The sequence below is a fragment of the Hevea brasiliensis genome, chromosome 7, assembly GCF_030052815.1.
Source record: "Hevea brasiliensis isolate MT/VB/25A 57/8 chromosome 7, ASM3005281v1, whole genome shotgun sequence".
In the NCBI taxonomy this organism is placed as follows: Eukaryota; Viridiplantae; Streptophyta; class Magnoliopsida; order Malpighiales; family Euphorbiaceae; genus Hevea; species Hevea brasiliensis.
This window is the reverse complement of record NC_079499.1, coordinates 661,598-684,349: the sequence shown is the minus strand read 5'-3', so window position 1 is coordinate 684,349 and position 22,752 is coordinate 661,598. Positions and strand designations below refer to the sequence as shown.

The window sequence follows — 22,752 nt, the reverse complement described above, 5'->3', positions numbered from 1 at the left end:
GAAAAGCACACAATCCTGAAGAATATAGTTTTGCCATCTCGGACTCCTATAATATGATGATAATCTGCTTCGTTTTACACACATATGTATATATAATATAAGCACGGAGTAAATAAAATGAATAAGTCTGTCAATTAATCCCAGAAGCAGACAATGTCATGTTGTATTTGTACTTGAGGTAAGCTTTGATGAAGGGCTCCAATTCGCCATCCATCACAGAGGTAATATCTGATGTCTCAAATCCTGTCCTCACGTCCTTGACAAGTTTGTACGGATGGAATACATAGTTTCTTATCTGTTGGCCCCACTCAGCTTTCACTGCATCTCCCCTTATTTGCTTGATTTCAGATGCCCTTTGCTCCTCGGCTATGACCAATAGCTTTGCTTTTAACCGGCTAAGAGCCTTGATCTTGTTTGCTAGCTGGGATCTCTCTTCTGCAATGCAGTAAAAAAAAAGGAGGAAAGCCTGACAAAGCTGTTCTAAAATTGACACTGTTCAGGTAAGTAGACCAAAAGGCCGGATAGAGATAAAGTTCAGATGGAAGCTGAAACATTGAAGAAAAAACTCCAAACTTAGATTGCAGAACCACCATGTTGATATTCACTCCAATCTCTACTGCCCTTGGCAGTAGGCCCCACAATTATGAAAGAGACGCTCTACCCTCTTTTCCCCTCTCTACCAATTCTCTCCTCTTCCCCTCTTAAACTAAATGTGTGCACCATTGAAGCTTCAAATGCTTTTGGTAATATACTTCACTATTTCCCTCCAAGAGTAAAACTTCTAAAAGGAATTCCCATAATGAAGAACTTATGCAGTCAAGCATACATGCATACCTGTGCAGCGAACAGTGACACCGGTGGGGATGTGAGTAATCCTGACAGCAGTTTCAACCTTATTTACATTCTGGCCTCCTTTCCCACCTGCCCTTGAAAAACTGATTTCCAGGTCTTCCTCAGGTAGTTCAACGACCATAGACTCTTCAGGAAGAAGAGGCATTACTTCAACACCAGAAAAGCTTGTCTGTACATATAACTTAATGTTAGAATATCGTGGTAAAACATTGTCCTTTGGGGTATGTGGGGGATGAATTGTAGGCCAACCTCAGCATATGGCATAATATTCAATTATTATTGGCCTTTTGCCACTGTTTAAATTTCATTCTGAATTCCAACATTGTCAATCATAAATCACTTGCTTCCAAGGAGAGTATCATTTCTTTAGATGTTTGAAGTTTGTTAAAAGAATCAGCTTCAAGCTTTACTTATAGATCATGAAAACATGAATAGACCACATACTTACATATGCATGTATCTTGAGAGCAGCTCACCAAAAAGAAGCGTGAGAAAAGCAATGGAGAAGTGACGAAGGGGATGTTGGCAGACTTTTTAGATTGCTAATATCATTCCACTAACAATACATTTCCTCGTGTGGTGAAAACCAAAGTTCGTTTTGTGTGTGCTTGCTCATTGCATTACATAATCATCCATAATGCTTTTATGATAAATACTTACATTATTAACTTAAAGAATATGACAGAAACACACTTTTACGTTGGCCTCATGTCTTCATTACATTACAATGATATCGTATCAATTATTACATAATGCCTACCAGGACAAGTAAGGAAGGAAACATCTCTCAACAAGTGAAGGGCAAGCTGTGCCAATATATAAGAAATATCCCATTTCCAGTAAAAATCCCCCCCTTTCAGTAAGTGTTTGGATAATTGATGTAAAATCAATTAGCAAGCAAAAAATTGTCAGATGTATGACTTTAAGAAGTTGCCATTAGTTATCCACAACATAATTACATAAACAAGAAAAGTGCTCTTTGCTCAAATTTTCTAACATTTCAGCAGAATAGTTTTAGGGAGTGATCCTTTTTCAAGTATGCAATCCTCTAAGAAGAAGGACAAACTTACAGGAGGATCACAATAGAGTTACCTGACGAAGACCTTTAGCATTAAAAGGAGATTGTCGTACAATTCTATGTGTTCCTTTCTCCCCTGACAAATACCCATAAGCATAACGGCCTTCAACCTCAATCATAGCCGACTTAATTCCAGCTTCCTCCCCTGGGGATTTTTCAACTACCCTCGTCTTGTATCGCTGTTTCTCTCCCCATCTCATATACATCCTGAGAAGCATGTCAGCCCAGTCCTGCGCTGGAAATGATGATAGATTTTTACAACAAAAAAGGGGCCTTTAACTTTGAGTTCACTGTTGAGAATTAAGTTTCACAACATTCAACTGAAAATGGAACATGGTTTTCAGAAATCCAGCAACATTATTATTTCTTGTTAATTTTTTTGATAAACCTCCTCCCCCTGGCTCTAGCATGAAGCTAGGCAAAGCAATAGATATAATAGAAAAAAGGACTCAAGAAATTAATCACCGGACGAATGGTTTTGGTGGAAAGAAGGGAAGTAAAGAGAAACGCATTCAAGAGATAGCAACAAGAAAGAGAAAACTAAAATCATTTTAAGGAAAATTAAGGTCTTGGTAGAAAGAAGAGAGCATACTATCTGCAATAAGTATCCCATCAGACTGCCAGTTAGCATTTTAGATTTACTAATTTGCAAAAGTATGGGTTTGAAAATAAGGTCAACTGCATTATTGTTCATTTTTCCACTTCTCATATCCCTCTTTACCATGATCATGAATGATATAAACAATTTTATTAGAGTAAATAAATTATGTTCATTGAGCCCATCTACCTGTAACCTTGCAAGTCATCAAACTGAATCCATATTGTTGTGAATGGTAGTGTGGAGTGTGTAGCAGAGGATAAGAGCTCGGGCTAGTTGTTAGTCCAGCTGATGGCAATAATTAGTTAGAGGGAATCATTATAGCTTGACAGTTGTAACTGAAATTGTAACAAATTCTAGAAGGAAGTAGCTGAGTAAGATTTATATAAAATCTATTAGAACGGTATCAGGAAATCATCATTGAATAAAACAAGATTCATTCTCTCTTTAAACAAACTCTCTCTCTCTCTCTCTCTCTCTTTCTCTCTCTCTCTTCTTCCTCCTCCTCCTCCTCCTCTCTCCTTTCTTCTTCCCTTTGACCCATTTTCCCTTTATTTTCTGGCTGTCTAAACACCTTAGTTAAGCCATCAGAACCCTTAGGCATAAACATATATTGATCATTACTGAACAAGAGCAAGTCTAAGTCATCAATCATCATAAATTAATGGGCCAAAGTGGCAAGGAAGTGCAGAGTCTTAGTTCACTTTGCTTGCCAGGAAATTTATGAAATTGGTAAGAGATAATGGCAATTTCTTGTGGCAAATACTAAAATTTGCCCCACTCTAGTCCATAAACGAATCAATACTTCCATCAGATTGAAGTGAGCAAAAACACACTTTTAACCATTGTCCTCTACATAAATTAACTATTTACCTGTGCATCAGTTCCTCCAGCACCAGCTGTGATAGATATAACAGCACCTTCTTTATCATAGGGACCTGAAAGAAGTTGACTCAACTCAAATTGATCCATTGACTTATTTAATTCTTTAACTATACTTGTTGCCTCTTCAAAAAGTCCAATATCTACAGAGTCCATCTCTTCTGTCAGCATGACTATAGTTTCTGCATCTTCAGCCTGCATCCAGTGCATAATATCTAAAAATTATAGACAGAAGAAGTGTACTGCGTTAACATCTGAAGGTGAAACTAACTTTCTGAACTGCAACAATCACTTTTTATTGCATGACAAAACAGCAAATCTTAGAAAGCCAGCTACACCAGTCAGATCAAAATTATGCAAATACCAAACACTCGATGACATCCTCTAAGGATCTACAAACCAGAACATAGATAGTAGTCAATTTACTATTTGGTTGGACAAAGAGAAATCAGCTACATTTTACCATATATAAATCATATAGTTTTAATTCCCTAGCATTTCCATTTTCAAAATTCCAATAATTACTAACCTTAATGCAACCATAGGTAACCCTTCTTTTGAATAAACTAGCACAATTGTGCCTCCTCAATTATTTCACCATTAAAGGTTAAATGACTCCCATGCAATGTAACTTCTGTTTACAAGGATTTCTACAAGTGTTATAATTTATAAAATAAAAATGATGACAAGTTGGCATTAAGGTGGTCCAGTCAAATAAACAAACAATATCATTAAGGAGTCTTGAACAAAGAACGTTAGCATCATGCTTCAAGCAATCTCTAAAATAAAATGATGAAGAGAAACCAGACCTTGATTTTGAACTCGTTGAGCAGTTTTATCTTATCTTTGACATCTGTAAGAGCCAAAAGGGTTTCTTGAGCTCTAGCACGGTCATCCCAAAAGAAGGTATCAGCAGCTCTCAATTCTAAATCTGCAAGTTCTTGTTCTAATTGCTGGATACCAGCCGAAGCTCTAATCTCTTCCACACGCTCTGAGGCTGCTTCAACATCGCTCCTTAGGCTATAGAAATCTGCCAGCAACAACGATATTGGACAAAATTTTCAAGGTTTTATTATATGAAAGTCTAGATGCAATTCCAGGATGGATGATCAAATTGTATCAGCAAGTGTTAAGTGTACATAACATAAGAGTCTTGCCCTTTCCAAGCATCAATTTGTTCCAGATAGCAATGACAACAGTAAATAATAATCATTATAAACATCCACAATTTCAGGGCACATATAGACCCTCAAGTAATTGAGATACCACTAACCCATCAACAGGTCAATCCGGGGATTCCAAACCAAGACAGAAACACCCGAAGCACACCAGCTCACCAATCTGTGGAGCTAAGAAGTATCTATGAAAAATATTTTACAAGTACATATAACAAATTCAGGCTCCGTTTGATAAAGTTTTTGCTTCTAACTTTTTCCTTCTAAAAGATAATATTAAATAATAAACTTTGATTTTATTATTAAGAAAACATAAAGTAATAAAATATACTTGGTAAAACTATGGGTTTCATTTCATATGAGAAAAGTAAAAGACATTAAAGAAAAGAATTATCGTTATTTCATAAAAGCGTAGCCTTTTAAAATCATTTTTCGCTTTTTTAATAAAGCCTCTTGCTTCCAGAGGACCCCGTTATCCCCATAACAAAACATTAAGAATTACCTGAAAATCTAAACGCTTAAGCTAAAATGAGCTTGGATTAAAATGGTCATTGCTCAGGACATACCTTGCATTGCCCATTCTGTTGTCTCCGTGTCAATCCCAACATTCAACTGGCTCTCTGGTGCCGCATAAATAACTGTGTCAAATCCAAAATATAATGCCAAGAAATGAATAAAAGAAATTTGAATATCAAATTATGATAGTAGTAGTATCTAGGCAACCATATACGTTTAAAAAGACTTACGAATCAATCAAACAATAATTACTTCGAAAAGCGCACAGTCCGTAACAGAACAGAAATGAATCTTCATACAACAATCAACGCTAAAGTTTCCACATTTTCTCGAAATTTTGGACAGGAATTGGGGGTGAGTAAAACCACAACCAAAATTAATCAATAATTTGAAGAAAGCATAAGAAACCCATAAATTTTTTCTCACAATTCGAAAAATATCAACCCCTCTCTCTCTCTTTCTCACGAACATGATATTAAACAAAATCCCATTAATATTCAGACAAGCAGCAGATAAACTCACATACAAAACTTTAAGGAGCGAGTAAGACGAAACTAGCATGAAATCCACGTACCCGAAGAGGGTAAGCGAGAAGAGGTAGAGAGAAAAGAAGAGAAGGTGAATATGGTAGAGTTTGGTAGAGCGAGGAGAGGCTTCTGGGGCAGCAAAAATGATGGTTTATTGTTGTTATACGATAGCTTTGGTGGTCCTAGTACAGCAGTTGAGCTGAACAAAGGGCACACTAGGCCATCCATGGCTCTACGGACGACGGGAGCTTGCTGTCTCTCTTTTCTAAATGCACAAAATGAACGGATAAAGCTGACAATTCCGCTTCGATTGGTTTGGACGCTGCATGTCGTTTAAAGCCTCAGTGGCAAGAGGAGACACTGCCTCAATCCTTTTGAGTTCAGAAATTTACATAAATAAAAAAAAATTTTTTAATAATCATTTAAATTAAATATTTGTTTTAAAATTAAAATAATATATATTTGTTTTTAAAAAATAAGCCAAAACAGATGAAGCCTTCCAAACATATGTGAATAAACATTATTTTTCAATAATTTATGCGGCTTTTTTTTTTTACTTATTATTAAATTATTTAACAATAACAAAATATGAAATTATTGTCAGAACAGATAAATGTAACTCATTACATTAATCAATTTAAGCAGTTTTGTTTTTCTTTTTAAATATGGAAAAGGAGATTATAAGCAAGATATAAATGGATTCATATTTACGTTCATGACACCAATGATAAGAAAAAAAAAATTTTTTTAAACAAAAGTCCGAATTACACTTTGAATTAAACAATATGCAGCATCTAATACAGCACAATATGGCAGAATTGTAGCTCTTATAACCCCAAAATTTGACAGGAACACCAATGGATGCTAGCTGCTGCTTATGCATCATCATAAAAGAGCCGCCAAGCATCAAAAAATGAAGCAGACAACTGAGAATTCCAGGTGGGGGATTTTGAAAATTTTGAATGCACAAAGGAAGAGTTTGAATGGTTATTGCACACCAATCTAATTTGCTCTAGATGTTAAATGCATCCTTCAAGGCCTTCAAAACCTCTTTGGAAGCTAATTTTTTAGCTGTTCTCTTGTCTCCAGCTGAAGATGTGTGTTTAAATATTAACCCATTAGCTTCAACCTCAACAGTGACAGAAGACATGCCATTGCTGCGGGAAGAAACAGGTTTTCTCTCTTCAAAATGTTGTACTTGACATAATTCATTAAGCTCTCTCGCAGGATGCAATTTAAGTGTCTCTGGAGTAATCAAAGGCTCCAAAAGTGGCTTTATGCTCTGAAAGACCACCTCTTTGTCGTATCCAGAATCTACAAAAATAGCTCCCGCTAGAGATTCAATCACATCTCCAAGAACCTGTTGTAACATGGGAAAAAATTGGATCAGTATCTCTAATAAGAATAACCAGGGTATAAGCTAAACTCAGCAACTGCATAAGTATTTAACAGGGATATTAAATTTTGGCAAACTTCTCGCTAACTGTTTTTAATTTTTGAAATTTGAACACGGCTACCAATTTCTTATTCTTTTTTTTTTTTAATAAAACAATAAAGAAACATCCCATTAATCCAATCCATTTCCAAACATGTCTTATTGGCATTTTCCTACACTTGGAATCTTTTTATCTTCTCTCTCATTAACAAGTAGACCATGATATTGACATGATTAAATCAGCAATCAATTGCAGAGAATAACTGCAATCATTGGCCATAACAAGCAACAACTCATCACAAAATAACAAAAAGGAAAATGCAGAATCAAGCTGTTTAGTTTTTTAACAAAAAGAAAAAAAAAAAGAATCATATAATGAAATCCAACTCATTCTAGAGAAACTAATGCAAACAATAATTCAAGAATGAGGCAAAATTCTAGTACAAACTAAATTTATGACCTTGATAAGCAAAACCTTAAACATAAACAGACAAAAATTACTGTCAGAGTATAGTGCAATTGCAAGACAAAGATAGCTAAACTAACTTGAAGAAACCAAACATTAAACTAAATGCAGTAATACTATCAACTGACCTTGGGAAAAGATACGTCAGACTCCCATCCAAAAGTTGATTCTGAAGAACAATTCTCAAAATTTTCTACTGCAACAGCTATATCCTTGTGAAGTATTTGAGATAAATGGAGGATATGCTTATGAAGTCCTTCCCTAACAGCTGAAAATGCATAGCAGTCATTGTTGACAGAAGCAGATCTCATGTCAGTTAATAGTCCTGGCGACATCCCAGGATACTTTTCATACAAATAAACTGTGATAAGGTAATCTAACACTGAGTCTCCAAGAAATTCCAGCCGCTGGGCAACCATTAAAGACATTATAGTTGAAGTTAGATCAATGGCAGTAGAACTTACTAAGACATCAACAGAAATTAAAGCAATTACTGTGAAATTGAAATTGCCTGCAAGATTATATGATATAGAAACCCTTTATATCATCAATTAATACTATGACAGAAATAGATAAATATTAGATTCTATAGCAATACAAATAGCATAAATGGCAGAAATATGATCACAATTGTGATTAAAAATACCTGATAACATCTTGGAATCTCAGGAAGCATGTAAGAACCATGAGTAAGTGCTTCCAATAACAGAGAAGGATTTTTAAAAGAGTAATTCAATAGCGACTCTAAGCGGCGGATATTAATGTACTTCTCTGGGTTCACTTTGAATTGCGGTTCATATGGTGTATTCAAAAAATCTACCTCTATACCAATCCAATTCAGAAATAATAAGGCAGCTGTTTCACCACCTGCACTAAGGTAAGCGCCAATAAGTGCCTCAACAACATCAGCAACAACCTTCCTTTTTAGTTTTCTTCTTCTTATTATGTATATACTCCTTGCATTGGAGAGAAACTCCTCATGTAATGAATATCCATGAGTATCACCAGGAATCATCCAGTTTTTAGGATCAAAAGACTCATTGCGGATGAATCCCTGCAATTGAGAAGGATAAGTGATGCAGAGTTTTGAATTGCTTAGATATTGCAAAATAATGCTAGATTATATCTAATAAAGGTATTTCCATAAATTCATTCAGTTTTGATGATCATGCTATCCTCGGTATTTCCGTAAATTCATTAAACTAACATTCTTGTTCCATGCAGTTAATAATTTTCTTGACAAGAAATAATGGTAACAATCTCCACTCAACTCAACTCAACTCAACTCAACTAAGCTTTTATTCCAAAAATTTATTGAAGTCAGTTATATGGATTCTCTTTCTCCACTCTAAACGATTTTGAGTTAAATCCTCAGAAATGTGTAATGTTTCTAGGTCATGTTGTACTACTCTCCTTCAAGTCAGTTTAGGTCTACCTCTTCTTTTCTTTCTATCCTCTAACCCAATGTACTCTACCTGTCTAACTGGAGCCTCCGTGTATCTATGCTTCACATGACCAAAACAACTCAATCTCCCTTCTCTCAACTTATCCTCAATTGGCACCACTCCTACCTTTTCTCTAATACTCTCATTACGGACTTTATGTAGTCTAGTATGACCACTCATCCATCTTAACATTCTCATCTCCACAACTCTTATCTTAGACATATACGACTACTTCATTGCCTAACACTCACTGCCATATAACATGGCCAGTCATATGACTGTACGGTAAAATTTTTCTTTCAACTTATTGGGAATCTTGCGATTACATAAAACTCCCGTGGCACGTCTCCACTTCAACCATCCGGCTTTAATCCTATGACTAACATCTTTCTCACATCCCCCATCTACGTGAAGGATTAAGCCGAGATATTTAAAGTGATTACTTTGGGGCAATATGAAATGTAAGTTATCCATCTAGTCAAAAAGAAAACTAGAAAAATGAAAATAACAATAATAATGCAAAATTTGTATTCTCACCCACTTCGGAAGTAGAATAATACATTAGAAGGCCAAGGATGAATATAATTTAGTATACAGGAACCATAAGAATAACATTTACAAGAAAAGATTACCGGAAGTTTGCGGTCGCATCCTAATTTGCAAAGTGTAGCATTACTAATAAGCTTTTCCTTCTTAATACTGAGAAGGCCCTCATGATAATTTTGATATGTTTTGAATAGCTGCTGACTAGCAGCATATTTAAGAAAAGAATCTCCAAGAGTCTCTAGTGATTCCAAATGAAATTTCTCTTGACACTTTTTTGTGGTAATTGCTTCCAAAACCTACCGTATAAAATTGGGTTAGGATAGTTCCAAACAAAATATTTCAAACAAGACATGCATTAAAGATGGAAAATAGAAAAAGATAAAAAAAAAAAAAAAGGAAAATAAGCATTGACCTAGCAATCTACCAGACCTGATTGGCTAACATCTGATCAAATCAAAATCAAAACTAAGCAGCATATTCTCAACTGAACTAGTATACAAAAAAGAAAGAATCAATAATTGTCAGGAATAACTTCATATACAGAATAATCGATGATTTAAGTGAATGCTCAAGAATTATGGCTCTGGCCATAACAACACACCCATATAATTGCTTGCAACTATTGTACACACTTGAGTAAAACCAAAAAACAGGATACCACAGTCAATACTAAATAATAGAATTGAAACCAGTTATTTGAAGCTATAGGTGTCTGCTACAAATGGCACTTTAAACTTCTGCTTAGTGGTCTTACATTATGTGTATCAGTCTCTACTCACACATGGGATGCCTGTATTATTGCTTGAATATAAATCATCACTGAATATCATTTCTGCATGTGCCACACATATAGCCAACTAAGGAAACACAATAATCCACCTTGACAACATTGGCAACTTTAGTACAGTAATAGTATAACAACTTTACATCTCACATTTACTGATGAGTTTGCAATTTAAAGATTGTGGAATGTGGAGAAATAGCACAAAAATGAAATTGTCATTGCGCATCTCTTTTCATAAATAACACAAGTACACAACAAGGATCATAGTGTTCAGCACAGTAGAGCAGCACTGATGAATTTATTTGGTAAGGTAATAGGCTTAATTCAAATCTGGTGAAGCAGAATGAGTACCTTGATGGTTGGAATAATGACATTTCGCATTTGATCCAAATGCAATTTCTTCAAGTTGACAGCAATGAGCAAAGACTCAAGCCGATGCATGATTGATGGAACAAATGTAAACGAATAGAAAGTACTTATGGATATAGGTGACATTTTAATGCAACAAAGTTCAGGAGGTAACTGGACATATGCATTTTGTGAATCTGCAGCAACAGAAAAAAAAATAATTACAATATGATCAATAAAAACAAAATAGTTATTGAGCACAACTAATAAACTAGAACTAGAATTGCAGTTGCTTTTGGGTAAGGAGCAATTGGAATAAAAAAAATTTGAATTTCATCATTTAGGATAAATTATGTGAACAAGGTTTCTAAGGTTTGATTCTTTAGACCAGTGAATGCAGATGACAGCTTGTTCAGGGTGAATTTGAAATACTAACAAAAAGGTTTATTTCGAACAATGAATTTGGTCAATTAATGTTTCTGTTCTCATTCTTTATCAGTCAAAGAATTCATTTATCTAATTTGAACTAAAACTTTTTCTTATTTTTAATAGAATTGAAAGTTAAAAGTTCAAGTCCATATATTTCAAATTTCCTACCCAAAAGCAACCTTAAGGGCCCACTTTCAGCTCCACAAGTGAAATACCAAAATGAATATAACCAACAGTAACAGGTGCTTTTACCAGTCCGGTCTCTTTCTGAGAAAACATCAATAGCAAGACCAACCACAGAGTACTGATATATGTTATAGATAATAAGAGAAAGAGGAGCTGGCTTTTTCTCTTGAGTTTTCCAGGAAGAAAACACTTAAGGTTACAACCATTAACGATACTCTACAAACTTAAAATAAATGATAAGTGAATGTGAAAAAAAGAAGTGCTTGATATGATTGCAGAAAAATGAAAAAATATTAAGCCCAGAGAAGTAAATGAAAAGTGCTCAATTGCCGATAGTTATAATTTTTCAGATTGAGGGCAGAAAAGCAATGCAAAGAACTGAAAATATAGTTTGATATCTTTGAATAAATAGTTTGCTTCTCCCAATGAGACAATATTGGGTGTGAAAATCCAGATATGCATACAAACGCTATGCTCATAGCGAAAGGACAAAATGAAGTGAGAATATAAGATCATGATATATGAATCATACAAATTTTGCTCATATTAATAAGACAAGTGAGAAAATGAAATTATAAGACCTTTCCCCTTGTGTTGTCTGCATCTATCAAGGTAATTCTGCAATGGAAAAATATGCCGTCCACGAAGAAGTAATTGTTGATCAAAACTCAGATTGATGCCATGCCTGAAATTTCATTTAGATTGGGCAACAAAAATGTTATAGAACTTAACTAAAATTGCAACAAAAACCCATAAAAGAGGAGAACAGAAATAAAAAATACATACTTATCTTTGTAATATTCCTTGTAAGTTTTACAATCTCCATTCTTCAACCTCAAAAGTGACCGTCCATCCAAATGATTGAATATGCCTTTTATGCAATATACTTCTCCATTATGTGGAGTGTAGACTAAGGAGTTCTCAAGCATGCATTTGCATACCTGACCATTTTTCGTCCATATAATATGTGCAGAGTCCTTCAGAGGACATTTCACATGATCTTCCCATGCATTAGCATATGAGAACAGTACAGACACAATGGAACTCCAGTCAATGACAGGTTTCTGGCATGAGGCCATGGATGGAAGCAGGAAATAATCAATCTCGGGGTCTTTCCTCAGCCGCAAACCATTCAAAATCTCTTCTAGTTCATTTACATTATGATCCACAAGAACTTTGGAAAGAGCGATCAAAAACTTCCTACATATAAGGACCTGGCAATATAAACCAACAGTAAAAATAATAAATAAATAAAAATAAAAATAAAAAATCAAGGAGACAGAAACAAGAGTAATGCAGTATAGGAAGCTTAGAATTTTATCTAAGAATTTTAATTATTATAGAATTAGAAAATTTAAAGAGTTTTTATTGCTTAGGAATTTTATTATTATTAGGTCTATTATTTCCTATCTTAACTTATTTAGTATTCCTAATTAGAGTTTATTAGGGTTTTTATGCCTAATTTGATTAGAGTTATAAGCTCTATAAATAGAGCTAATTTTCTGTTATTCAGTAGCTTTGACCATGATTATTATTTGAGATTAATAAAATCATTGAGAATTAGTTATCTTCTCCAATGATTGGTCCTTGATTTGTTTTTATTCCTTGTTGTTCTACATCAAAGAGTGAGTTACATTATTTTACAAATATTATACCCCTGACCAAAAAGAGGAAAACTTGCTTACCATCTCTGTAGTAAGATCAATCTCTCCAATATACTTTAATTTCACAGTCAATAGTCCTCTATCAACTTCTAACTCAAAATCCAGACTTAAGATATCTGATTCCAGCTCACTCCCCATGACAAGTATAATATTATGTACAGGAATGTCAGAATGAAAATTCTGGTTTAATTCAATTAAGTAGCAGTAGTACGTTCCTTTTGACTCCTTTGAACCTTGGCTGACCAGCTCAGGTGGGAAGTACATAGGCTGTTCATCATCATAGGGCATGTTCCCTGTACAATTAACAATCATAAAAGTATTAACATACAACAACTCCCAATATGATAACAATCAATCAAAAGAGAACTAAGAGAATACGGGAAAAATATGAAATCATTTTTGAAGTTGTAAGAGAGAAAATAATTGCTAAATATAACATTACCAACTTCTTGAGCAACAACTTCTTCCATAACAATATCAGGAACAAGATTATCAGTTAAAGCACCAATCTTGTGAAGTTCCTTGCATGCTTCAAGGCAAGCCTTCTGCTTTAAAGTTTTAATGTTTCCTTGTACACAAATATTCTGTATATCACAACTCTTTGGCAGATGCAATGTGCAAACCTCCCTCTCCTTGTCAATAACACACCTTGGGGCAGGTTTAAAATACCTATAGAAAACATAATCGCATTTGTAAGTCAGTAGGTTAAACAAATATATAAGACAGATAATACTATAATTAATTGTTAATGAAGAGCATAGCAACATTTACAGTAAAAAGCATTAATGACTAACCCATCAGAAGGGAGACGTGAGCAATAGAAATATATCAAACGGACGCTAGAGGTCAGAGTCACAACTGCTCCAGTGCTTTCAACACAATAAAACTCATCATCATGTAATTCAATCTTAAGAGGTGAACAAGGAACAGAAGCAAGGCGTATGGACTCCTTTCTCATTATATCTCCGCTAGAAAGATAGTTCTGTAGTCGAGAACATGTAGAAAGATCCCCACTACAAATTTAACAGAAAAGATCAAAGGATTGTGTGTGTGTGTGTATAATGTATTTAACAAGAAAATGAAGAATCTAGAACTTTATAATTTGCAGCTCTAGAATTAGAAAGTTGGCATTCCAATAGAAACTTACCTCTTCACCATTAACAAATAGTCCGAATTACGCATCCTAGCACGACCTCGGGACTGTATGAAACTGCTAACTGTAGCTGAAGGATCAAATCTAATTACCAAGTTGCAACTTGGTACATCTAAACCTTCCTCAAGAATTGAGGTTGCAATGATTATATTCACCTGTTACATCACAGGTAGCGTTGTCTTTTCCACTCAACAAACACAAGAAATGTAATAAATAGTTTATTGTGGATGTTAGAAGACACATGATATACCTTGCCCTTACGAAATTCTTCCACAATTTCATTCTGTGTTTTCCGTGTCTGGGTTTGCAACCCTAAGTTATTTCCTGCTATATATTCACTCTTCCAGCCATTATACCTTGGAAGCAGCTCACTGAGAAGATATTGAAGGACAATGGCTGTGATGACCCTTTCCACAAACACTATACATCTTATGTCCTTTAAATCACTGTGTTTAAATACATATATATCCATCAGCACAAAAAGATTTTTAATTGGAACAACAAAAATAAATCTAAATTGGAATTTCAATTATTTGCAACATTTTGGACCCCAGTGGCAACTATTTGCAATGAAGAATTTAAATACAAAATAATCATTATATCAGGTCAAATTTTCACATAAGCATAAAGTTTGAAAGACTTAAGACCAATTATATAAATAGAAAATGGCACACCTTCATATAAGCTTGTGACAAAAGAATAAGAATTAAACTCGAATTTTTGATATGTGATAAACAAAACATAGATGGCACTCCTTTAACATGCCTGATGCTTAAGGTGAACTAATTGACACCTTACTGTGAAAATTTAGCTGCATGAATTCAATGATTCATATAAATAAATCTCATTGACCTATTATTTTTCTTTTTTTAAATTCCTTGAGATTACTATGGAAGAGAGATTAAGGCTTAGTTGTTGTTGTTGTTGTCGTCCTATAGAAAAGGGATCTATAAAACTGACAACCTATCAGAATTCATCCCAACTTTGTTCTGCATAAATCAATTCTGATTTTCCATTTCTCTTTCATCTTTACTTCTTTGAAGTGGTTTATTAGGAAAAAAAGTGCATTAAATTTGAAATAATATGTAAGCCATTAAACTCAATAGTATTTGACACAATTTTGATACGGTATTAGAACATTTCTATGGATGACAAAGAACTGACAATGAAAAACTTTATCAATCTTCCAATAACCCTGTGCATAATATTAAGAGAGGTTGAAAAAGCATTAATTATATTTGACAAAGGTAATTGAGTGTGCATACACACCAACCTGTATTCAAGAAGTGAATCAATGAGGCAAAAGATTTTTGTAGTCAAAAGCCCAGCATCTACATCATATTTAGCATTATCACCAATAGACCATTTTGGACCTAGATGTTCAATAGCTGAACCAAGAAAAAGAAAATGTGCAAGAGAATAATCATTAATTTGACTATATAGATCTCCACTAATTCTGTCACCGAGTTAAAAAAGAAATACCGGTTCTAATGCAATTATCAAATTCCTGTGAGGCTACAAAACCGAACTCTTTAACAATATTGTCCCCGAACACATCCAATTTATCCCATGAAGGAAAGTTACTTCCATGGGATGATATGATCTGTGCAGCCTGTTGAAGAAATCTAAATTAAATTATGCCAGTTATCTTGATAACATTGCAATCATGACAACAGAGTATTGTATTCTAGAGACTAAAAATACCTTAAAAGCCAGCCAAACACCAAGTTCATCCAAACAATACATCAACGTAGAATGCATTTTTGATATGTTCTTGCTTGTAGATTCTACCACAGAATCAGTGAGATCCAATTGCTTCAATTTGCATTCATGCTGGAAAGTCATACACATTGTCAATATATTTGATGAATCAACCAAATTAATGATATATAATTAAATCCAAAAAACAAAGAGTGGCACACCTTTGCTTTCAAAATCTTCAATTTTTCTACTAAACTCACATATATAGCATAAGGGATGTCCTTGTGATTGTAAAATTTAAACTTTGGAGTTGAAAATGGTATAAACTCAGCGAGTACAGAATCACTAACACATGTATAGACCTTCAATACAAAAACAACAACAGAACAAATTATTTATTGATTAACCCAAAACAAATTATAAAACAAAAAGAAGGTCAACGTATTACGATATCATATGGAACATAATGATCAATACATGGAAATTTTTGGCCAAGTCCGCATATAGAACTGGTTTATCAAATTTTTCCCTATTGAAATTGAGCAAAATTATTGCAGCTCAAAAATACCATAAAAATAAAGGGAAATCCTGTTTCTATATCTTGGGTCCAATATATATGCCACAGGGTTAACCCCCAACTTTCCCTCCAAGCCCAACCAAATCATATTGTAAACAGATTTTCCAGGTTTACGGTGCTTCTTTCACTAACCTAGCTTACAACCATGATAGCAGAGACTTTAAAATTTTCATACAGTACCTTCAAATTTGAGAAAGCATCATCAAATTACTTGAGATGAGCCAGTTATGAAAGCTAACATACACTGTATGAATAAGATGACAAAAAGAAAAAGAAGTAACCAGGATATATGTTCTCATAATTTCAAGAGAAAGAAGGGAAATAGTATGTACAAATTAAATGCATATTAAAATATGATATGTTGCTATTTAAACCTATAGAAGTCAAACCAAGAAAACAAGAGAAAATAGAAAGACAGATATGGCAACAAAAGTGGAACAAAAGAACAAAGAAATACACTTGTAAAAGCTTGGTGTTTCTAATAATTGTGTATATGGCAAATGAACATCAGCTTATATAGTTTGGTCATTCGTACAATACATAGATGAACTGGGACAATGTATAGTATTATATACTAATTATTAATGTGAGAAAAGGATTAAGAAAAGGCAAAATTAACGAAGGTTGGCTTAAGAACCTATGAAAATATAGTTGTACCCAGAAAGGACACTGAATGGTCTTAAAGTACACACGTAATCATTCCGTTTGAATGGATTTAGAATACAGAGCTGAGTATCCAAATAATTATCTAGAAATTAAAACAGATATTCCTGCACCAAAATAAATTTAAAATAACGATAATAGAAAATTTTAAGGAGGGGCAGATCATTTCTATCTCACATTTTCAACATCTAGAAAACCTCCCCATTGTCTGTGATGCGAAAATATCATTAAAATGTTTTCCTCAATTGGATTACACCAAGGATCAGCCATAAGCCCTTACCTTTTTACATTAGTTTTAGATGAAATGACGAAACATATACAAGAGAGTATTCCTTGGTGCATGATGTTTGGGGATGATATTGTTCTGATAGATGAGACACGAGAAGGAGTCAATAGAAAGCTAGAACTTTGGAGAAGTACTCTAGAGTCAAAGGGTTTTAAGTTAAGTAGAACGAAGACAGAATACATGCATTGCAAGTTCAGTGAAGGCCAAACTGGTGATAGGGAAGGAGTTAGTTTAAATAGAGTGATACTGCCCCAAAGTAATCACTATAAATATCTAGGCTCAGTCCTTCAAGTAGATGGGGGATGTGAGGAGGATGTTAGTCATAGGATTAAAGCCGGATGGTTGAAGTGGAGACGTGCCACGGGAGTTTTATGTGATCGTAAGATTCCTAATAAATTGAAAGGAAAATTTTACCGCATGACCATACATAGGCTATGTTATATGGTAGTGAGTGTTGGGCACTGAAAGAGTCGTATGCATCTAAGATAAGAGTTGCAGAGATGAGAATATTAAGGTGAATGAGTGGCCATACTAGACTAGATAAAGTCCGTAATGAGAGTATTAGAGAAAAGGTAGGAGTGGTGCCAATTGAAGATAAGTTGAGAGAAGGGAGATTGAGGTGGTTTGGTCATGTGAAGCGTAGACATACGGAGGCTCCAGTTAGACAAGTAGAGCACATTAGGTTAGAGGATAGAAAGAAAAAAATGGGTAGACCTAAATTGACTTGGAGGAGAGTAGTACAACATGACCTAGAAGCATTACACATTTCTGAGGATTTAACTCAAAATTGTTCAGAGTGGAGAAAGCGAATCCATATAGCCGACCCCAAATTTTTGGAATAAAGGCTTAGTTGAGTTGAGTTGAGTTGAGTTTATCTAATGTATCAATTGAGCCTAACAAATGTAAACATGAAAAGGGATACAGAATACCAAAATTACTGAGAAAATGAGGTCATTGCATACATACTAACATTTACAAGTGGATGCCCAATAAGTTACATCTCTCATAGAAGAAATTGTTTTGATGACCGTGCTCAGGATTTTTTTTCCCCGAAAAGGATTGCAACACAAACTATTACAATTAATCTAGACCTTGAAATTTTCATCACCATAAAACTTATTAACTGCTCAAATTTTAACACAATTTATTTTTGTTAGAAAGAAAAATAGCGAGGGAAATATTATTTTGAGAAAAGGGAGAGAGAACACTGACTTCTCTTGAATAAAATATCTTATTGACAATGAATCCACTAGCATCAGTCCATATATAAATCATTAACCCAGAGAAATCAATAGAATTAAGGGAACATAAAAATCTTTGTGGGGCAAAACCTAACAGGAAGAAAGACAAAAAAACCTTTGAGTGCATCATATTCTCAAGGTCACAAATCTTTTGCCCATACGCCTGTTCTGAGTTTGCACCTAGATGATGAAGAAACAAAGGTCAAAATTAAAAACTAACACATATTGATAGGTGGCACAAAATGTAAACATCGTCAAATAATTATATGTAGCAAATGCATACCCTTCGATTTAATTGGAGAAGCTGTCATTCCAAATATCCTTGGAAGATTAAAATTACCACAGCTTAACTGGCGGTGATAGAATTCCTGTAAATGTAGTCAATCAAATATAGCTGGATATTAGTTCCAGACACAATCAATAACAAAGTTGTTTATATCTGAGTTTTGATAAGATCTTAACAATATTTGATAAAAAATTATTATTCCAATGTACTTGGTTCATTAACCACAACAAATTCACAACCTTGTCATAACAGAAAAAGGAAAAGGGAAAAAAGTAAGCAGCTCCCTGATCAGCCAGGGAGAATAAAATGGGCTGTGTCCAGAGCATAACAAACAGATCAATGGTTGCGGAGTATACCTCCACCATATATCCAACATAAGTGCCTATAATTAGGTTAAAGTTTCCCAGTTTGATACCCTAAATGGTTTCTTGCATGTCAAATGCATATAAGGTAAACACACCATATACATGCACAACGGGCAAGAGCTGCCATGATCATCTGCTGCTACAAGTTTCCTTATGCAACAAATGCTTCACTTTATTCCAACTTGAGTTAAAAATGCAGAAGAATCATGCTAAAAAAAATCGTATTTTATATAATGTAATGGAGAGGCAATTGGAGCTCAAATCTCCACTGGAGTAGAGTTCTCAAAAACAGTAATGCATCTCTCCCTGGGAGAAAAGGGTGGAAAACATTTACCATCACAAAGAATTTATCAGCTAATCACAATGAAAATCATTGTGTTTGAAAACAGATCACAGAGAGAGAGAGAGAGAGAGAGAGAGAGAGAGAGAGAGAGAGAGTGCTCACTGTCAAAATACAAGCATAAGGGTGATTACCCCTTGCGTGATGGCATTCATCAAATATCAAAACCTTTATCAAGTCTAGCTTGAAAAAGGAATGCTTCAAACCATCGAGCAAAATTTGTGGTGTCATCACAAGCACCTGAAAATGTGTTAAATAAAAGATCATTGCTCCTAGCACATATAAACTCAAAGGCAACGTTACAAATTACACCAGTTGCTGTCAAGATGAGGAGCACCATCACGCAAGCATGAAACACTTCCCAAATAGAAATGGACACCTAGCAATCTTAGGTAATTCGAATTAAATTGGCATGAACAGCCATCACAATTTAAGTAGAGGTGTAACTAGATATATAAAAGTCGGACTAGAAGTTTAGAACTCTTAGTCTCTTACTACAGCCTATAGGGCTAGCATTGCTGAATGAATTATGAATATTTTTCCATGTTTTAAAAGCCCAAAGTACACATTTGAAATAACTGGAGCATAGTCACAAAGAAAGGATTGAAATATAATATCCATATAGAAGCAGTCAAAGAAATTAGTAACAAGATTATTACCATGTGATTTATGTATAGCCCAGTACCCACAACCAGCACTACTCATTCATAACAATCATCAGCAAACCAATCAATAACTTAAAAACCACACTATTTTGGCTACTCATATTTTTTTAAACCAGTTTTGACAGTCACAGCATATCATATGTCTGAACTGGATTTAAAATATACACAAACAGTAACCTGGTTGATAAAAATTTTGGAATGAATATGGGACTTTAAAACCAAGAAATTGAAGGAGATCCAATAAGACAAAATCAAAGATACAAAAAATATGGGGCATATCCAATGCAAATCATCACAAGAGAAAAGAGAAAAATCTAATCCAGGAGGGCACAGGTTCCTAAGTCAAATACTTGAATTGCTCCCCAAGTTATTTGGTTTAATATACATATAGAAAACACTACCTCATGTTTTTCTAAATGTTGCTTCCAAATAGCAGCATCCCAGCAGTCAACTCCCTTTTCTCCATAGAGCTGACCCACATTGAAGTCAGTGTGCATTTCCACAGCTTCGGCTTGCTACAGAAGAAGAAAATTTATTAAAACTGAAAATAAATTTCTTGTTTTAAAATTTAGCTCCAGTAATCATGTCTAAGTCCCAGACTTCTAACATTGAGGTAGAATTCGTACAGGAAACACGGTTCAGTTAAAAATAACAATAACTTGTTAGTTTTATATGTAATTATTGACATACAATTTTGTACAGGAGACTCTTCCTTTTTTTTCTTACTTTCATATTCCATTTGAATGTAAAATATTTGTACAACTTCACCTCCAGTTACCAAAATTACAGTAAATTATGTATAGTGCTTTGATATCTGAGAATTCTACAAATTTCAATAAATTGTTAAAAATAAACATTTTTTTTTCAAAACTAACTTGAGCATCAATATCTAACATTTTCAAAACCTCATATTAGAACTCTTTGAAATTTGAAAAATTCCACCTTCAACACTGGACCTGCCAAATCTAACATCTTAAAACCATCAGTCTAGAGGTATAAATTATTAAATTTGAATAGGAAGGACTTGAAATCATTAAAAGGTTCATCTTCAACTCCCACATCTACCCTTCTGAACAATTTTATTGTTAAGCATAAACGAGGTATTTTCAATAAACACATACAGTTTATGTGAAAAAAGAGACGAATGTGTGAAATTTAGCATACTTGTTGGACCAGAACAACATGGGGAACCAAGAAGACAGCGATGAAATGTGAAGGTTTGCGAATAAGATAGGCGTAACTGCGCAGAAGCATGATTGCAACCAAAGTCTTGCCAGAACCAGTCTCCAAGAACAGCACTGTGTTTTGCTTTAATGCCATCTCCAGTGCCTCTAGTTGATAGCTGCAAAAACCCCACATATTTAACACCTCAAAACAATATATAGGAGCCTGATCAATAAAAAGGCAGGAATTGAATGAATGTAGTAGTCAGAGGAGTGAAAAATATTTATGTCTTCGCATTCAACAATGAAGAATAAGGAAGAAAAACAATGAATTTACCTTCTAGCAGAGGGTAGAGGATCAGCACCAAGTTTCTGGGCATCATCGATGTCCATGTAGGCAGGTTCCATAACAGCTGAATGATCAATGAACTCGGCATTAATGAAAATTAAAACGAAGAACCAAAACGAAGTAAAAGAAAATCAATCTCTCTTTCTCTCCACCAAAAAAGAAAACAAAACCCATGATCAATGTAAAATTGAAAATTAAGAGCAGAAAAAAAAATCAATAATTGAATAACATAAACCCACCAAGTGATTCAAGAGGTGGGAAGATCAGAGAGCTTGAAAATCAAGATTGCAGTGATCAACGATCAGTAAGAGAACAATGTCCAATGTCCTTGTTTATGGTTGTGGTAAGTTCATATAATGAGAAAGAAAATGAGAAATGAAGCAAGGGATTGGAAATAACAGTGAAAAAGGTAGAGGGGGCGTTCAACTTAGCAAGGAAGTAGCTTGAACTTGCGGGGAGAGGAGTAAGACTGACAAAAAAAAAACAAGTAGAGTGACAGAAGGGTCTTTTTCCAATCTCCCTCTGTGAATGTGTTTAAAGAAAAATTATTAAAAAAAAAAAGAATGAAACCAAGCAGGAGTGGTAGGTTGAAGGTGTGTCAGCGTGTTCCTTCAGGTTTCCCAAATGGAATAATCATTTTATCTTCTTATTGAAATAAATAAATTTTATACATTAATTTGTAAATAAAATTTAATACTATAAATGTAATAATTATTTTAAATATTTACACTTAATCTCCATCTCATGCTCTTGCTTAATTATGCAATGAGGGGGGTGCTGAATTTATATTGATCGAGAAAATTCCACTCTCAATTTATGTGTTGCGAGCTTTTTATCATTATATTAACAGATTTAATAAAAATAATCAATTATGATATATACAAAAAATTAATTAAATAAAGTTTAAATTAATAATCATAAACTATTAATTAATAAACAAATGTAAATTAACTTACTCATAAAAAATGTGTGAGAGAGAAAGTAAGACAGAAGAAGAGATGGAGAGTAAAATTATGATAATTTTATTTTTTT

The 22,752-nt window shown here is 34.2% G+C and overlaps 2 protein-coding genes across 4 annotated transcripts; both read right to left on the bottom strand.

Annotated features, from left to right (window-relative positions):
• Positions 1 to 16: 16 nt before the first annotated feature.
• On the bottom strand, positions 17 to 5,986 carry LOC110659927 (peptide chain release factor PrfB1, chloroplastic). Of its 3 annotated transcripts, none has more exons than XM_021818018.2 (7): positions 5,676 to 5,985; positions 5,152 to 5,223; positions 4,220 to 4,440; positions 3,402 to 3,605; positions 1,945 to 2,160; positions 835 to 1,021; positions 17 to 435 (listed from the first exon to the last, which is right to left on the bottom strand). In XM_021818018.2, exons 1-7 carry the CDS (start codon positions 5,854 to 5,856, stop codon positions 131 to 133), a joined length of 1,386 nt encoding a protein of 461 aa, XP_021673710.2. In that variant the 5' UTR covers positions 5,857 to 5,985; the 3' UTR covers positions 17 to 130. The 3 variants fall into 3 exon arrangements, with proteins under 3 accessions (XP_021673710.2, XP_021673712.2, XP_021673711.2); XM_021818020.2 differs by having other exon boundaries at positions 5,624 to 5,769; XM_021818019.2 differs by lacking the exon at positions 1,945 to 2,160 and having other exon boundaries at positions 5,676 to 5,986.
• Positions 5,987 to 6,306: 320 nt separating this feature from the next.
• On the bottom strand, positions 6,307 to 22,305 carry LOC110659931 (endoribonuclease Dicer homolog 2). The gene is made up of 23 exons (XM_021818025.2): positions 21,960 to 22,305; positions 21,709 to 21,784; positions 21,373 to 21,550; positions 20,610 to 20,723; positions 19,649 to 19,783; positions 18,836 to 18,920; positions 18,668 to 18,732; positions 16,007 to 16,147; positions 15,789 to 15,917; positions 15,567 to 15,696; positions 15,358 to 15,472; positions 14,335 to 14,530; positions 14,079 to 14,239; positions 13,726 to 13,944; positions 13,374 to 13,600; positions 12,953 to 13,224; positions 12,054 to 12,481; positions 11,849 to 11,952; positions 10,656 to 10,849; positions 9,607 to 9,816; positions 8,176 to 8,583; positions 7,658 to 7,936; positions 6,307 to 6,988 (listed from the first exon to the last, which is right to left on the bottom strand). Exons 2-23 carry the CDS (start codon positions 21,777 to 21,779, stop codon positions 6,641 to 6,643), a joined length of 4,209 nt encoding a protein of 1,402 aa, XP_021673717.2. The 5' UTR covers positions 21,780 to 21,784; positions 21,960 to 22,305; the 3' UTR covers positions 6,307 to 6,640.
• Positions 22,306 to 22,752: the final 447 nt, after the last annotated feature.